At 37.5% G+C, this 16,285-nt stretch overlaps 2 protein-coding genes across 7 annotated transcripts in view; one reads left to right on the top strand and one right to left on the bottom strand.

The window, feature by feature from the left end:
- The window catches only part of LOC121296120 (ankyrin repeat domain-containing protein 27-like), a 67,576-nt gene extending 61,994 nt beyond the window's left edge, over positions 1–5,582 (top strand). For all 6 annotated transcript variants that reach the window (XM_041221341.1, XM_041221343.1, XM_041221346.1 and 3 more), the window contains 3 exons: positions 754–823; positions 3,042–3,108; positions 4,076–5,582. In XM_041221341.1, the coding sequence (XP_041077275.1) occupies positions 754–823; positions 3,042–3,108; positions 4,076–4,528 (590 nt within the window). In that variant the 3' untranslated portion in view covers positions 4,529–5,582. The remainder of the gene's footprint in view (positions 1–753; positions 824–3,041; positions 3,109–4,075) is intronic.
- A 3,554-nt stretch (positions 5,583–9,136) lies between these two features.
- Positions 9,137–15,955, bottom strand: LOC121296072 (programmed cell death protein 5-like). Its single transcript, XM_041221243.1, has 6 exons — positions 15,811–15,955; positions 11,871–11,914; positions 11,402–11,463; positions 10,863–10,954; positions 9,994–10,065; positions 9,137–9,448 (listed from the first exon to the last, which is right to left on the bottom strand). Exons 1-6 carry the CDS (start codon positions 15,874–15,876, stop codon positions 9,401–9,403), a joined length of 384 nt encoding a protein of 127 aa, XP_041077177.1. The 5' UTR covers positions 15,877–15,955; the 3' UTR covers positions 9,137–9,400.
- Between the last annotated feature and the right edge of the window lie 330 nt (positions 15,956–16,285).

Below are 16,285 nucleotides of genomic sequence, written 5' to 3'. Positions count from 1 at the left end.
TTACAAAACAATGCAGTGTTTCCTGCGTCATTGCACTATCCACACTGCATATGTGCCTAATCATACAAGAGGTGATCAAATTCAAAAACAGCTTTATTGGCTGTACACGTCATTGCACTTGATACAGTATCGTATTACATGCAGTCAGCTTGCCCCGAAATTATTCTTATAAGCGGGTTGCTTCTCACAAGCAGAGTATTTTTGCATGGTTAGTGTAGGAATGATTTTGTGATCACTATATGCGGTTGATTCTTATATCAGTGATTCTTATTAACGGAGTGCACTGTATATACAATGATATATGGTACTATCTCTGTTTGCAAGCCATGCTTTCAGTTAGTGTCATTTCACCTGGAGGTTGAAATTGTTCCCAACTCTTCAATATCTTCTTTTATTGTCATTTACCAATCAGCTGCTTCCCTTATTGACTGACATGCTTTCACTCAAAAGACACTGAGCTGAAATGACCCAGGAAGCGCATGTGCAAACAGATAACCCAAGAATAATAATGGTACCAAGAATAGTACCAAATATCCTTTTTAAAATGAAAATACATGTTTGCTATAACATGTGTTTCTGTCAAAACTTGACCTATTTAATAATGGTTGTATGAAACAGAGAAGATGTATGAAATGATTTTCTTGCTACAATTACTGTACCTATAGAGTCAATATAATAACTGAACACTGTTGGGTTAGAACATGTTTTTCACTGTGCAAATCTCATGTATTCAAGTTGCTTTGTATGTTTTAGCTCCAGCTTCTGGAAAGCAACTTAAAGCACTTGACGACCCCAGCAGAAGACTTGTCCAGTCAATTAATGGGTAATCTACAGTATTTACAGATCAATGTGTATGTGATACATTTAACAGACATTGCATATATACTTGCTACAGTTTGTAGATTATACTTCTTACTATAATTCTGTAGTGCTACCCAAAACGAGGAACTGCGGTCACAACACTCAAGATACAGGTAAAAAGAAGATGTTGTAATGGGCGGTAACATATGCCACAATTATGTTCAATATAATACTGCAGTCCAGTTTCAGCTTAGTCTGCTTTGCTTTCTACTGTATTAGAAACCAGACTTTGCCCCAGTTTGTGTACATGCGCAAAAGGTACCTATAGCTTGATCCATAAATTCAAAAACACACAATTATAGATTCAAACTATACTGATGCACAGTGAAAACGCAAGCCTAAGTTTTACATCAGTAGCCCATTGGGCACATACATAATTTATTTACATAAATAGTGAGCGGACAGCTTTGTTGATTGTTTGAGTAGTATTGTTCTTGGGCTAACAAAATACTGAGCTCAAGTCATGTGTTTTCATAATGCCAGGTGCTCAGTGTTTGATATTTGAGTTAAAATTGCCAAAATGAGTTGATTAAAAATCTGTATAAATAGCCATTTGAAAGATATATAATGTTAATTAATGCAAGAACAGTGAAAGATATTGCCATGCCCCCCCTTGAGTAATGAAGATCACCTGTGTGCTATTGGCATGATTGAAGAGCCTGTCTGAGAGAAGTTGCCCGGAGAATGAGATGTTCTGCTTCAACAATCAGCAGACTGGTCTGGTGAACCCAGGAAACTGGCTCTGGGAGGGAGAGGACAAGTCCTGGAAGGCAGAGAGTCACCACACCAGCCCAGGACCGTCACCTCTGACACATGCATCTGCGTAATCGTTCCCAGGCTTCAGTGGCTACAGCATGAGAAATTCCAGGAAGAAATAACCCACACATCAGCAGAATGACTGTAGCTTGCAGTCTGCAAGAAAATGATTTGTATGCTCGGCGGGTGTTCAGGGGTAACATGCTGACAGCTGAAAGACGAAATAGCTGTTTTCTATGGGCTAGAGAACATCTGAGATGGCTGTAGAGAGAGTGGTGGAGTGTTTTATTCACGGATGAATGTCGTTTTGCCCTTGACAGACCTGATGGAAGACAACGTGTGTGCAGACGTCTTGGTGAGCGGTATGCTGACTGTTGCTTTGTTCAAGCCAACCGGTGGGGTGTTGGAAGTGTGGTGATGTGGAGAGGAATCTCCTTTAACATAAGAATGTCTTTGATGGAGATTGAGGGCAACCTTACTGCTTAGCGATACATTGACGAAGTCCTTGAGACAACACTTTTTCATTCCTGCAAGTCAATCCGGAAGTGTCTATTTTCCAGCAGGACAATGCAAGACCACTGAGTGCTAGGATCACAATTGCACAACTTAAAGAAAATAATATTGAGATCTTGCAGTGGCCAGCTTTTTCTCCTGAGTCCAATAGAACATCTGTGGGACCAAATCACCAGTGCCATCTGCAGGAGAACCGCGACCAGCCAGCCTTCACCAGCTGGCTGGAGCTGCACAGGAAGAGCGGCGGAACATCCCACAGCAGTCTATCCAGAGGCTGATCAGGTCTATGCGTCAACGCTGCCAGGATTGTGTTAATGCTCAGGGAGGTCATACCTGATACTAACTTTCTAATGTTTTCATTTTGACAGTGTGTCACGTTTCATACTGAATACCTTATTCTTTGATCTATTTTTGTTCACATTTTCTGTGATTTTGTTTGAAATCTATGTTTAAAATGTTTGATTAAATCCATTAGACCAGTTGCGTTTCTTTTGTGCATCAGTATATATTGAGGTAAAACTGCGTAGAAGCATTTGTCTTAACAGTTTTATCACCCATAATTATTAAAGACACAATAATGCTCAAAGAAACACAGTGAGTTCAGTGACAAATGTTTCGATTAGAAGTTTTTCTCACTGTCTTCAGTTGAGCAGCTTTAAGTATTTCTTAGTAGTTTTAACTAGCTGTCTTTCTCCCTTGAAACCTGCTACTCACACAGTAGATGGATGTACAGTACATTACATCTTCAAACTCTGTTGTGGTGTGCTTTGTTTTAAAACCAAATGGGATGTATAATCATGTACATGGCGTAGTATATAGTACAGATGTACAGTTTGACACCAGCTACCTGCAGCCTTGAGTGTATGTTTCTTTCTTACTGGTTTTGATCTTATTACCTCCTTTTATTTCAGAACACACCATTTAAGGAAACCAAGTGAGAAACGTGTTCCCCGCTTTGACACTGCCCTGCTCCATCGGGTAGGGTGGATTTGTTTTGTGTTTTAAGCCAGTTTGGGGTTTTCCTCCAAATGTGTAATCATCACTAGGATTCATAACTACCTCAAAACAATAGAGGCACGCTTACATATTGTCACGCATTTGGATAATGAGAGCCGCACATCCAGTTGGGAGGAATCTAGTTCAACTGACCTCTGAATACCAGTGTTGTGGGAATCCTTACAATGGCAGCTTTCCTGCTGTTTTAGATTATTGGAGACAAGAATACATTTGAGACTGCTAGAACCCAGAGGGTTTATTTTAATTATTTCCTTTAACACTAGCAGTATTTAGATGTTTTATTAACCTATTCCAAATGTACTATTTAACAGTACTGACACCTGACTGAATTGAACACACTCAAAAACCCCTTGCTTTTTCTAAATGTCTTGCTATCCCTGAATAGCTAACCATCCCATGGTAGAATCTGTTCAAAGTACAGCCCACAAGTGCAGTTTTGCACCAAATAATATCGGTTTACCAGGGAAGCGCCACAAAGTCACACTTACCTATTGATCTGTAACTGTATTGTGGGGAAACCTGTAAGCACAAGATGTTCACAGCATAAGAATTTTTTATAGGGAGACACACAGCACGTTTTCCACATGTACATTCTGTGAACACAATGATATACCTTTTCATCATACAGATAGCTCGAATTTTATTTTTGAATGTAAAGGTGCAGTGAATATCGATGTTGCCATATCTACTAAGTATCAAATCTACTTTTTACAATCCATTAATTTCCTTGATGCCTATTTTAGACAAATAGTGTCATGTTCTACTAGGTTTTATGATCAGTTTAGTCAAAGGCAGAGTGTCATCCAGCTTACAGTAACACCAGGAATGGTCAAGCTGCTGTGCAATGGGAATCCAAGTAAAAAATTATGATTTTTTTCATTTTATATTCATGTATTTGCATTCACAATGGCTACTTTTTCTTTTATAGTTGGCAGTAAAGAAGTCCGACAAAACGAAGCTGAGACGTGCCGAGACTATAGATCGACTCTTTACAGTGACCGCTGAAACCAAAGGGGAAGTGACACGAAACACTAAGGTTGCCAGCGCTCGGAGTCTGAGTCGCTGCAACACGACCACTGAGGAACGCATACCTGACAGCGCAGGGGGAAACTGCGTGGAGCCGGAAGACTTCTTTGACTCTCCACATAAGGTCAACGGGCACACAAACACGTGCAACCGCACACACAACACAAGCCAGAGAATGAACTGTGCTGAAATAATGCCACGGGAAATGAAAGAACTACCTCTGAAAAGTGAGCCGGGGAGCCTTTCTGAAGAAGACTCCAGTGAGGAGCAATCCTTATCGTCTCTTGTGAGCCTTCCCTCTCAGCAAGACTGTAATACAGAGCAGGCAGCAGATCTCCAAGGGACAAGCCACTAAAGAACAGGAACTCCGCTGGATTTGACCCAGCAAGCAAACTACCATTTAATGTCAAGGACTAGAGAGCGAATTTTCAATAGGTAATTAAGTATCCATTTCATGGGTAATCACAACGCTTAAAGTGATTGTAGCCAACACAATAATTCCATAAATGAATGTTGTACAATTCAATTCTCTACGTCGCGTCGGTTTTGAAAGCAATGTCTGTTCTGGAAACATGTATTTTCATTTTAAAAAATAATATCTGGTAATATATACTATGTTAAAGGGAGTTCTTTTCAGCTGGTCTTTCACATTGTTGGTCATTTCACCTGGCGCGTATCCTCCACCTCTTAAATACTTTTATTCCTGTCATTAACCAACCAGGTGCTTGCTCTAATGACTGACATGTTTGACCTAGAAGGAGGTGAAGTGACCAAGGAAATGAAGCACTTCCTGAGAGCAAGATGTGCAACATTTTCTTTAGTATACCAGATATATTTTGTTGATCATGAAAATACATGTAATATATCATATTTCAATAGCTATAATCTCTTTTTAAATAACTACTTGATCATACTATAATTACATAATTGAAAATACAAAATGAAGTATACTTTGACAGTGATGTGCTGGTGAGTGGAGTTATTTTTCTGCAGAGGTCTGCAGTGTTAATGAATTATTAAAGTTTGATATTAATTTAACAACAGTCTTGAAAAGGTTACGATGAATGTCACATTGTATTTCATTAATCAAAACCAACTCATGGTATGGCTGTATGTTGTTTGGCTAAACAAGGTGTGGAATAATAAAGATATTATTTATATAGAAACTGGTGAAATATAAATTGTGTACAACTCAAAGCACTTTTTCGTCTGAATATGGAGCCTCAGAAAAGGGATGTTCATATTCCTAGTGTGGGATCATGATCATCTTCTGGTCATTGCTCCCCGTACCAGCAATAGGATTTGGTACCACTATGTAAAAGAGAAAAAAAAGAAAGTCGAATTGTGGAATTTATTAAGCTAAAATGTAGGTTCAAGTAGAAAATACAAAGCCCCCCCCCCCCCCCCACCCCCCCCCCCCCCCAAAAAAAAAAAAAAATTCTATCTAATCCTTAAACAAAAGCACATTATAGAAAATGTTAATATATAAGCATTAACATAGTCACCCAATCTATTTTGTTGCATCTCCAGTTTTAGAGGCTACTCTGTGGAGTTAAAAATAAAGAGAACAGATTGGCTCACATATTCACAGTACAATTCTCAATTAGGTGAAAATGTGATTTGAAAAAAAACTCTTACTCTCAAGTTTTATGAACTGCAAATGTAATTAATCAAACTGGTCCTTAACAAAACCAAATCGAAACTGTATTTAACATTTTTAGCAAAAATAGCATTGTGCCTCTTGGTCATTTTCACAGTCCTGCTTCTAGGTTGCCAGTGTGGCACTTTGACAGACACAGTAAAGTGTTCAGACACCCCTCAATCAATCTTTATTTTATAGAGCGCCTTTCATAGTGGATCACCATCACAAAGCACTTTATAAGATACAGTAAAAAAAAAAAAACAATGCATAGTACATTAAGTACAGTTTTTAAAAAAAAAAAAAAAAAAAAAAAAAAAGAGGCATAATACTTAAACACAAGGCTAGGATGTGAATTCTAGACCATTGTCGATGCATGTCATATAGAATCATGAGAATAATGTTTTTAGTGTCCCACCCATTTGTTATGAAAAATACTTACATCAGCTTATTTTGAATCTCTGTATAAATAATAAAAAGTAGATTGTATTAACTCACTTTTTCTTTTTTTACACGTCAGCTTAGATGTTTATTATTTGTCTTTTTTTTTTTTCTTTTGGGGGAAACGAATTGTTCTAATGCAGTGAATGTGCCTTATTTCATTTGTGCCAAATTTATTAAAATTGATAAATTAAATGAAGTGAAAATGTGACCGTGATCATTTTGCTTTTGTATCCTTTTACAATTGTTTACAACTGTAACCATGGTGTATAAGTAGTGTAGGATGAGGGGCCATATATCGAAGTAAGGGTATGTTTAGATCAGAACTGTAGAAGCACTTTTTACATAGATATTATATTGTATATAATTCTATTCTTAATTTGGTACTTTAGAATGCAGCAATAGGCCACTTTTTTTTTTTTTTTGTGGTCACCACATAACCAGAACAGCAATTAAAAGCACTATGAAACACCTGATAAGATTTCAGTACAGAACTCAGATTAATGTGCCATTTACACCATCTGTGTGTTTTGTGATACCCTGATAGTTTTGCACGCTCTAAAAAAAAAAAATGTACTTGCACATCTTTATTGTAGTGCAAACCAATAGAAACTGTAGTTTTAATTGGCTAATCCGACACCAACATCTGTACAGTATATATGTATCATGCTGACTAGAGCTCTACTGTTTTGAATACGCTAGGAGGAAACATTTTTCAGCTTCAACAAATTTAACATGCCCTAGCACCCTGTGAAAGAAAACAGCATTATTGATAAATAAACAGATAGATAAACTGTAACCAGTTATAACAACCACCTAAATGCAATGTATTACGCAAATGTCGTTTAGAAAATGAAGACAGTGCGTTTAAGTATTGGAGATTGAAGTCTATGCAAAATATCTGTTGTTCGTTTAGTTTTAATTTGTAAATATTCATTTAAAAAAAAAATTAGGTTTCCAAACACTCATTATTGTTGATGGGAGGAATGTTCAAACAAACGTTACTTGAAATGTATTCAGAGAAAAAAACTGGACAGTTGTTTGATAGAAGTAGCAAACATAATTTACTGATTATCTGAAAATGATCTGTCCTATTCAAACATAATTTACTGATTATCTGAAACTGAATTGCCCTACTCAAACAATTTACTGATTGAATTTATCTGATTTATCTGTCCTATTGATGGTTTCATTAACAGCAGTACAAACAGTTTCATAAATAGTAAAGTTTATTTTATTCATAAAAGAGACTTTGAAATAACAAATGAGCCAATGCTTTGTGAATGGAGCCCATTGATTTCAACACTGATTGATTGCTAACAGCTAATGACACAAAGCTATTTAGTCACAAGGATAAAGACACAAAGCATCCTCCCCGAAACTTGAATATCGTCAGCAATTTAATATCCAAACACCAGCCCTTGTGCACCCTCTTGTGTCCACATGTCTGCACATGCTTCCAGTTTGAAAGCTGATGCTCACGATAGATGAGGGACAATGGCACAGCCACCCCTCAATCCTGATTAGAGCATCCATGTTATTCCATGTCTCATGCAAAGTGTGGTGGGAATTCTGTTTTTTAGAGTTGTGGGGTGGGAGTTTTAAAAAAAGAAAATCCACTGGAAGTCCTCTCTAGATATATGTTCTAAGTTTGGTTGCACAGTGTCACAGAGACAGCCGAAGTGGGCGGCGTCAGAACCAGGAAAGGAATACAAGCAGACATGACGGATTAATTGAAATGATGAGACGCTTGCGCTGGTTTATTGTAAATAAAAGGGTTTTAAACAGACAAAAGGCAGGACAAGGCACATTCGCCAAAATAGATAAACAAAAAACAGACTATACTTAACACGGTGCACGGACAGACATACTGACAAACGCGGTGAGTTTTAAATACACAAGCAATTGATAAGCTTTATTACTCCTCCTCTCTCTCCCGTTCCCTACTCACCAAACACCCAACCCCGAGTAGGTGAAAACATGCTGCTTTTATGCAGCTGTACCAAGACTCGATTGCTAATCAATTATTCAATTGGAGTCTTGGTACACCTGCACGTGAATTAATAAAGTGCAATTCCCCGTGCTCACATATTATTACTTTTTATTGCACGTGAAGTGCTGTGCAATCCTCGTGCCTAAATACAAATATACATTTTAAACACTCGTGTTACACATTCCCGTTTATATCCCGTGTACCAATGACTATACACCAAAATTTAACACACCACACGTAACATATAACGGATAATATACACAGGGGTGGGCTCTTTGTCACACACAAATATAGTCGTTTTTCGGGGGGGGGGGGGGGGGGGGGGGGGCTTGTGTGGCTTGAAAACCTTTCAATGGGCGAGTGAGACCAATAGGAGCCAAATGAAGCCCCATGCACTACAGAGCTAACACAGACATAAACAAAGGAGATAGATTCTGCATCCAGCACTCAAAGAATATCATCATGTCATTGCAGCACTTTTTGAGATGTTATAGTAATAAAATAATGACTGAAATCAGTGATCAGGAGAGGATTTATCAGTATGTACGTCTATAAAGAGGTATGTGAAAAATACAGCAAACAAGGGGTGGAGGCTGGCTGGAGACACAGTACTGGGTCTCCTTTTGCGATTCAATGCCTTTTAAACCTGTTTTACTCCGAAAAAAATATATTTTAAACAGCGCATGTGAAAATAAATTGGACCTGACACACCTGAGAAGCGCTGAATAAATGGATTGCAAAGGGTTAAGGCAAAAATCACCTGAATATTCAGATCACTTTGACTGTTCATAAACACACACCTGATATCTTGCAGTCAGCTTGAGGTGAAGAATCCAGTGAAGTATATCCTTCATTGTAATTCAGTATAAAAATAACAAAGGGACTTAAAATTGGCTGCAATATTTATTTAGCAGTCTCTAAAAACATAGCTGCAGCACCAGCAAATATTGCATTTTATTTATGGCAAACAAAATCAATCATCATGAAAAGGAAAGAGTTAACAGAGTTCCAAATCCAAGGAAAAAAAGGACAGGGCCACTGTCCCCTGGAGCACACTCCGCATGCAGAATTGTCAACAGAATACAAAAGCTTCAGTCATCCACCAGCCTTCTCTCACACTTTCAACCAGGTGTCATAGCAGTTATCAAAAGTAACTAATCTTCGTCCTCCTCGTCAGAATCCAGAACTTTTCGTCTGTTAAACTGAAAAGAGAAAAGCAAAATCAAAACATATTACCGTAGCACCAGTTAGCCTTGGGAATTCACTTGCTTCAAAAAAAAAAAATGTGAGTGAGACCTGCAAGCTACAATATATAAATTGCTTACATTAATAGTGTAGTTTACAATTTACCAATGCATTAAACTTTTGCATATGATTTGAAACTGCTGCTATTTTCAACACATACATCCCCCGGCACAGCTGTAAATTCAAAATTAGAGCAACGGTATGCTGAACATAACAATATGTACTGAATAAGAATTAATAAAGATCTAAGGACAGACATTGCATACAAAAATTACCAAAATTGTACTCTCTCAACCACTTAAAACTAAATAATGCTATCACCAAGTTTCATGACAACTGATGTAGCAGTTCTCCAGATATATGAAAAATCTAAGTGTGAGATACAAATGGCAGGATGTATGGAGAGAATCCCCTAGAAATATCCAGAATCTGTTTATTTGACAAATCAACCCTGGTAACATCTCCATGACAAGTGCTGAGTGAGCAGTTCATTCACTCTTACCTTGACTGTCATCTTCTTCTCTGTCTGCTGGCTGACCTTTTCAAGGATTTCTATCAACCCTGACTCTGAAATCTTTAAAAAAGATGGGTCAGTAAAATGCAATGCTTCAAACAATTATTCAGAGACACAAAAACCACAAATCCTGTATTGAAATAACAGCCTAACACTTCCATATATTGCCTTCAAGCATATAGTCTTAATCTGCCAAACATGTCCTAGCCTATATATTTGAACGGTACCTCAAAGAATGCACAGCTTTATTATGGCAGTACAAACATAATGCTTTTTTTTTTGTTTCTCTAGATTTACAGTATAAAGTCTTGTTGCTATGGTTAGACTGAATATAGGCACACTGTATTCAACAAATCAATCAATAAAATACAATGTTCATATTTACCAACGTCAATACATTTTCCCCAGAAGATAATTACACAAGAACAATGCAAATCGTAATCAGACACTTAAGAATTGGGTTCTTGGGTTTCTAAAATGACCTTAACATTTTTCCACATTCCAGGAGTGTTTCATGTTTAACCCTTTTGTGCATGGCAACCTCATATAGAGATGGACTCGAATTAAAATAAAATAAAAATAACTTCTAGTCTTTATAAGGGGGTGTATGGAAGACTCAAATGCCTGATGACCTCATACGAAGATGCAATTCTTTCCCCATATAATGTGTCCAAAACTACCTTTTCAGCTATTTTCAATATTTCCTGCCTGAAAGTATTAAGTTTGTCTGAATAGTGGCATAAAACTAGGAAATAGGTGGTGCAGTCTTTCTTCTTCTTCTTCTTTATTGAATACACTCTGAAGTGGTGTAAATGGATGGAATGGCACTTCAAGTTCAAAGCAAGACAGGTCCTTACTTTTCCTCCAAGCTGTCCGCATCTTGCCATCTGTATGAGGTAATTCTCCACAGCTTTGGCTTTATCTGGCTTCACAAGTGCCAAGTTACTCACTAGAAGGGAATCCAAAAAAGAAAACAAAAACATTTGAAATAAAGAGAGCGTGAAGATGAGTCATAGTTGTCTCTCTGGGTTACAAATGTGTGTTTGAGTCTTGTTGCCTTGTGACCTTTGAACTCGACCAGCTCCACTGGCTACAGCACAGAACAGGTGGAGCCAGCAGAGTTGAAAAGTCCCAGTATGACACGGCAGAACAAAAACTGCAAGCAACATGGCAGTGAGTCACACAGAATGAAAGAACTACTCAGAACTACTCAAACTCCCAAAAATGGAGTGGGTATGAAAACTGCTTTTGCTGCTATATTCCTTTAGAACAGAACTTCTAGGAAAATACTTTTTGCTTTAAAATAAAGTGGTAGTGATAATATTGAAGGACATGAATGAAAATCTAGCCAGCACTGTAAATGTATAGAAAGACAACAACTAAACTGTATACTTACATCTACCACGGGCAGACTGATCAAGAACTTGAGCCAGAATATTGTTTCTCATGTCAGCATCTCTGTAAATAAAATGTGTCAGTTACAAACTATGTTCTATTTTCTACCCACAGAATAAATTAAATACTGTGTACGACTGACTGAATAGTAATTAATTATCTCATGCTGATGTAAGCAAGAATAGCAGGCTTGCTATAGTAAATTAGCACACCTTCAAATGACTCCTGTCAGCAGCACGTGCAGCATGCTGCTTCCCTCACAAGGAGTCTTAGTCGGATCAGCAAGGTTGTTTACAGTGACATCAGCACTAACATGACTGACTGTAGCAGCAAGCATGGAATTTATGCACCTAGAAGCTGTCACTAGGTGTCAGTAAATATTATGCTGAACTTGCCATGTCAGAGTGTATTGAATTAGCAGATTTAAAAATAAGGATTGAAAAAAACGCACACAAAAATAAAACTACTACCTCTGTTTTGCCTCTTGCTGAGACTGCTGATCCCGAGGTGTATCCTAAACACAAGAAAGAAGAGAGTTAGGACTTTCTCAGGTTACTTCGCTGATGCTGGGTGTACTGCAGTATTAAGGATGTGCTTTTGGTACATTTTTATCAACGTTTAAATGCTTTGCGATGTCAGCGATTAAACCAGATCTACACACACACACACACACACTCTTTATATTACATGCTGATACTGACAGCCCTGGTTAGTATTTTCTAAACAAATAAGACCTAAATAAGCAAATAACATTTTAACATCGCAAAGACTTGACTACAAAGTACAAAAAAAAAAAAAAAAAACACACACGTACACAAAGTATATATTGAAATGTTTATATTTATATTACTTTCAGACAGTATAATGTTTTTCGGATAGTGTATTTCTTAAAGGTTCATTTAACACCAAAAAAAATAAAAGGATCCTATTACTTTATTTTTTTCAAAGTAACTTTACCCCAAATTGTATGGTTTAAAATAAATAAATAAAATTAAAAACAGATGAACATCACCTACTGTACAGTGCACAATCAAGTTGTGCTTACAATTGAAAAAAAAGTTGGAAATACTTTCACTTTTGGAAAAGGTAATTACCAGCGATAAAATAGAACAATATTCTGGAATTTTAAAGAGCACTGTGATTGATATAAAAAGTCTGTCTCAGAGATTTGATAGTTTGCGGTCTTTAATAGTAGAGGTGGGATTTTAGAGATCTGTTGTTGCTAAAGACGAGTACTTGAGCATTACAATTTCCGAGTACTCGAATCAAACACCTCTCTCTTCTACATACTGTACTAGTGTACACAAACCTCCCAAACATTGCCACAAGTCCTGTTTTAAATGCCAAACTAACACACAATCAAGTAATATATTAAGTAATTAATATGTCTGCCTTCTTGTGCAGTTAATTGTATATGTATATAAGTATTACTAAATAACGTAAAGTATTCAGATTCACATATCCACACAACTTGCATTAAATTGTAAAACCAGACGCCTGGCCTGCCTGTTTGAGTGTGTCTCGGGGGTCCTTTACTTTAATGCAGTAGGTCCAAAATACAAAAAAAAACTGTACTGAACATAAACGACCCATTCAGTCCAAAAGCTTAGAGAACAATTTAAATTGCAAAAAGCCTTCTACCTGTGGGAAGACTGGGGAATAGGGTCCACGAGTCTGGTAATTGCAACTTTTTCTCCCTTTGAAAGTTTTTTTTTTATAAACAGCTACAGCACGATTTTCTTTTAAGTTTTTCCAGCCATGCTGTTATTGTTTTATGGGTCAGCACAGTATTGGGATAATCGCAACATTCCTGACTCACACGCACTGTCCTCATAGGGGATAACGTCATCACGCCCTGATATAATTATTTGTTCAATTAGGACATTTCATATTTTTCACAGTTGAGGATTTAAAAAATGCACTTGATTCAAGGTACACGACTTATGAAACATTTTGAGACCTGGAAAGAAGTGTTACATTTTCCCAATTAATCAAATCATTAGCCCAATTAAGTAATTGAGCGTTCAGTTGGAATGAAAACCAGAAGACACTGCAGCCCTCCAGGAACTGTGTTTGACACCCCTATTCTAAATGTTTAAAATTCCCATCCCTATGCAGTATACCCCTAATCATTTACATAAAGCCATAAAGCAACAGCCATAACAACACTGGAGTCTTACAGCAATAGATTATTAGCAAATAGCCCTAGTTCCAATGAAAGAGCGAGGGAGCAGTTCCACCCCTGACTCTACCAGTGTTGCCAAGATAAGCAGACAGCAGCACTTTCATAAGCATAGCTGGACCTTAAATAGCTACTATGCACACACCTTCAGGAATCCACTTGCACTGCAAGTCTTACAGGGTAAAGCTAGAACTGATAAAGGCATTATCCAAAACCTATGAAGGCAACAGACAAAACATCTGTCTACCTGACTTCTTTCAGGTCACATTACAACCTTTTATGTTACTGATGGAAGTAAACATTTAACAAAGAGTGGTACAGCATTTTGACTTCAGCTTCATCTTCATCTTTTGATAACCCCCCATCCCTTTTCAATTCACTGGCTTGTATATTATGGCACAAAGCATGTGGAGACACCACAGTTGGTAACTACTAGATAGATGATTGAAAGGGGAAGTTACAATCACTACTTTAACATTTGTTAATGGTTTCAAGGATGTTCCTGCTTGTCAAGTGTTTAGTGTTGTAGGTGTGTTACCTGCCTGAAATCTCAAATTATTTTATATTCTTAGTACACATTTGACACAGCTTAACTGTGTTATACTTCAAAGCCACATATAGCAGCCAAGCTGACAGTTCACCTATAATTTCATTGTACACGCTAAAGCTTTTCAAGGACCATTCAAAAACCGAATCCATTATTTCAAACCTTGTCCATTAGGCATATTAGCTGAAACAATACAGTTTGAGCCATTCAGTGCCCAGGTGTGAACAAAGATTAGAAAATGAAGGGTCTTCTATAATAGCAAGTAATGGCACTGTATAGTATGTACATGTATTTATAATGTTATTGTAATAAAACATTATAAACACATGTACTACTTAAGCCTATATTGTAGCCTTATATGACTACCTCTAAAGTTCATGTTTACTTTCGAAACTCTCTCTGCTGACCTACAATGCCCTTCATCACAGAGGTCCCGAGTACCTCCTCAACCTGCTGACCCGCTATGTCCCTGTCAGTAAGCTGAGATCCTTCGACTCTGGCCTGCTTGTTATCCCCAAGCATACTTGGAGAACGCTCGTGTAACTTCATGGCCCCGACACTTTGTAACTCTCTCCCAGCTTCAGTGTGTGATGCTCCATCCATCCCTTGCTTTAAATCAACTCTCAGGACCTACCTGTTTTCTCTTGCTTTCCATGCTCTTTAAGCCTGATATCTGCTATTAGCTGCGGTGTTATTGCTACTATTTCATGTATTATGCTAGGGTATCATGTATTATGCATTTTTACTGTATTTCATGTATTGTGCATTTTTACTGTATTTCATGTATTGTGCATTTTTACTGTATTTCATGTATTGTGCATTTTTCACTGTACTGTATTATGCATTGTTTTTTTACTGTATATCATGTATTATCCATTTCTCTATATTTAAAGTATTATGGATTTTCTTCTTGTTACTGCATCTTGTAAAGCGCTTTGTGATGGTGGTCCACTATGAAAAGCACTATATAAAAATAAAGATGTACTGATTGATATATAAATAGTAATTGAAATGTTACACATTAGAACTAACCCACAGTAATTACTGCCTGAAATCTTTAATTCTGGTGAACCTACCAATGCACCTGCACTTACATTTTGAGAATAAAAATGCTTAAAATTCAAAACGATGAATCATGTTACTGTATGGTCAATTACAAGCTACAAATGTTAAATATAACATTTGGGGGATATATATATATATATATATATATATATATATATATATATATATATATATATATACACATACACACACACACGTTTCTCTACGACTCGTTATTTGCACACGTCTGTGAAAATGTAGTTGTTTTCTAGTGTCAAAGCATAAAATGCACATGTGTATTTTAACACTGAAAACAGTAAACGAGCCGCCACAAACCTGTAGTTCTTTACTCGACTATGTCCCTCCATGTAATCTAATGGTTCTTCAGTCCATTGTAATTGGTACAAGTCGGGAATTTTTAACCTCGTACAACATATTATGTGCTATATAATGCCCCCTAATTACATATATGAGAATATCGTCTAAGAAATGATATATAACATATCCATTCTGTGTATGACTATGACGCGTGGTTTAGCTGCCTTAGGCCCCCATGCACACCATTCCTGTGTTGTATAATTTAATTCAACAATGCTCCCATATAAGGAAAAGTGGGGGCGCATTTTATTTTTCTTACCCCATGTTTAGCTTGTAGCTCGGACAGTCGTTGCCGCCTGAGCATCTCCAATTCTTCATCAGCCATTGTTGTATCTCGACAAACAGACAAATCGAACTTCTTTACCTACGCGAAACGTCACGTACAGCGGGACTGAAGCAGCAGGGCCCACCTCTAGGCGTAGTTAATTGATTTCCGAAATATACTGGTAACTGGAAGCAAGCAGCCAAGGGAAAACCAATCGAAACCTCTCTCTCTCTCTCTCTCTCTCTCTCTATATATATATAGACACATCTATCTTCCTCTTGATCACATTCCAGAGGTATTCAATGGGGTTCAGGTCTGGAGATTGGGCTGGTCATGACAGGGTCTTGATCTGGTGGTCCTCCATCCACACCTTGATTGACCTGGCTGTGTGGCATGGAGCATTGTCCTGCTGGAAAACCCAATCCTCAGAGTTGGGGAACATTGTCAGAGCAGAAGGAAACAAGTTTTC

The sequence above is a fragment of the Polyodon spathula genome, chromosome 21 (assembly GCF_017654505.1).
Source record: "Polyodon spathula isolate WHYD16114869_AA chromosome 21, ASM1765450v1, whole genome shotgun sequence".
Lineage (NCBI taxonomy): Eukaryota > Metazoa > Chordata > Actinopteri > Acipenseriformes > Polyodontidae > Polyodon > Polyodon spathula.
Note: the sequence above shows the minus strand (reverse complement) of the source record. Positions and strands in the feature narration are given on the sequence as shown.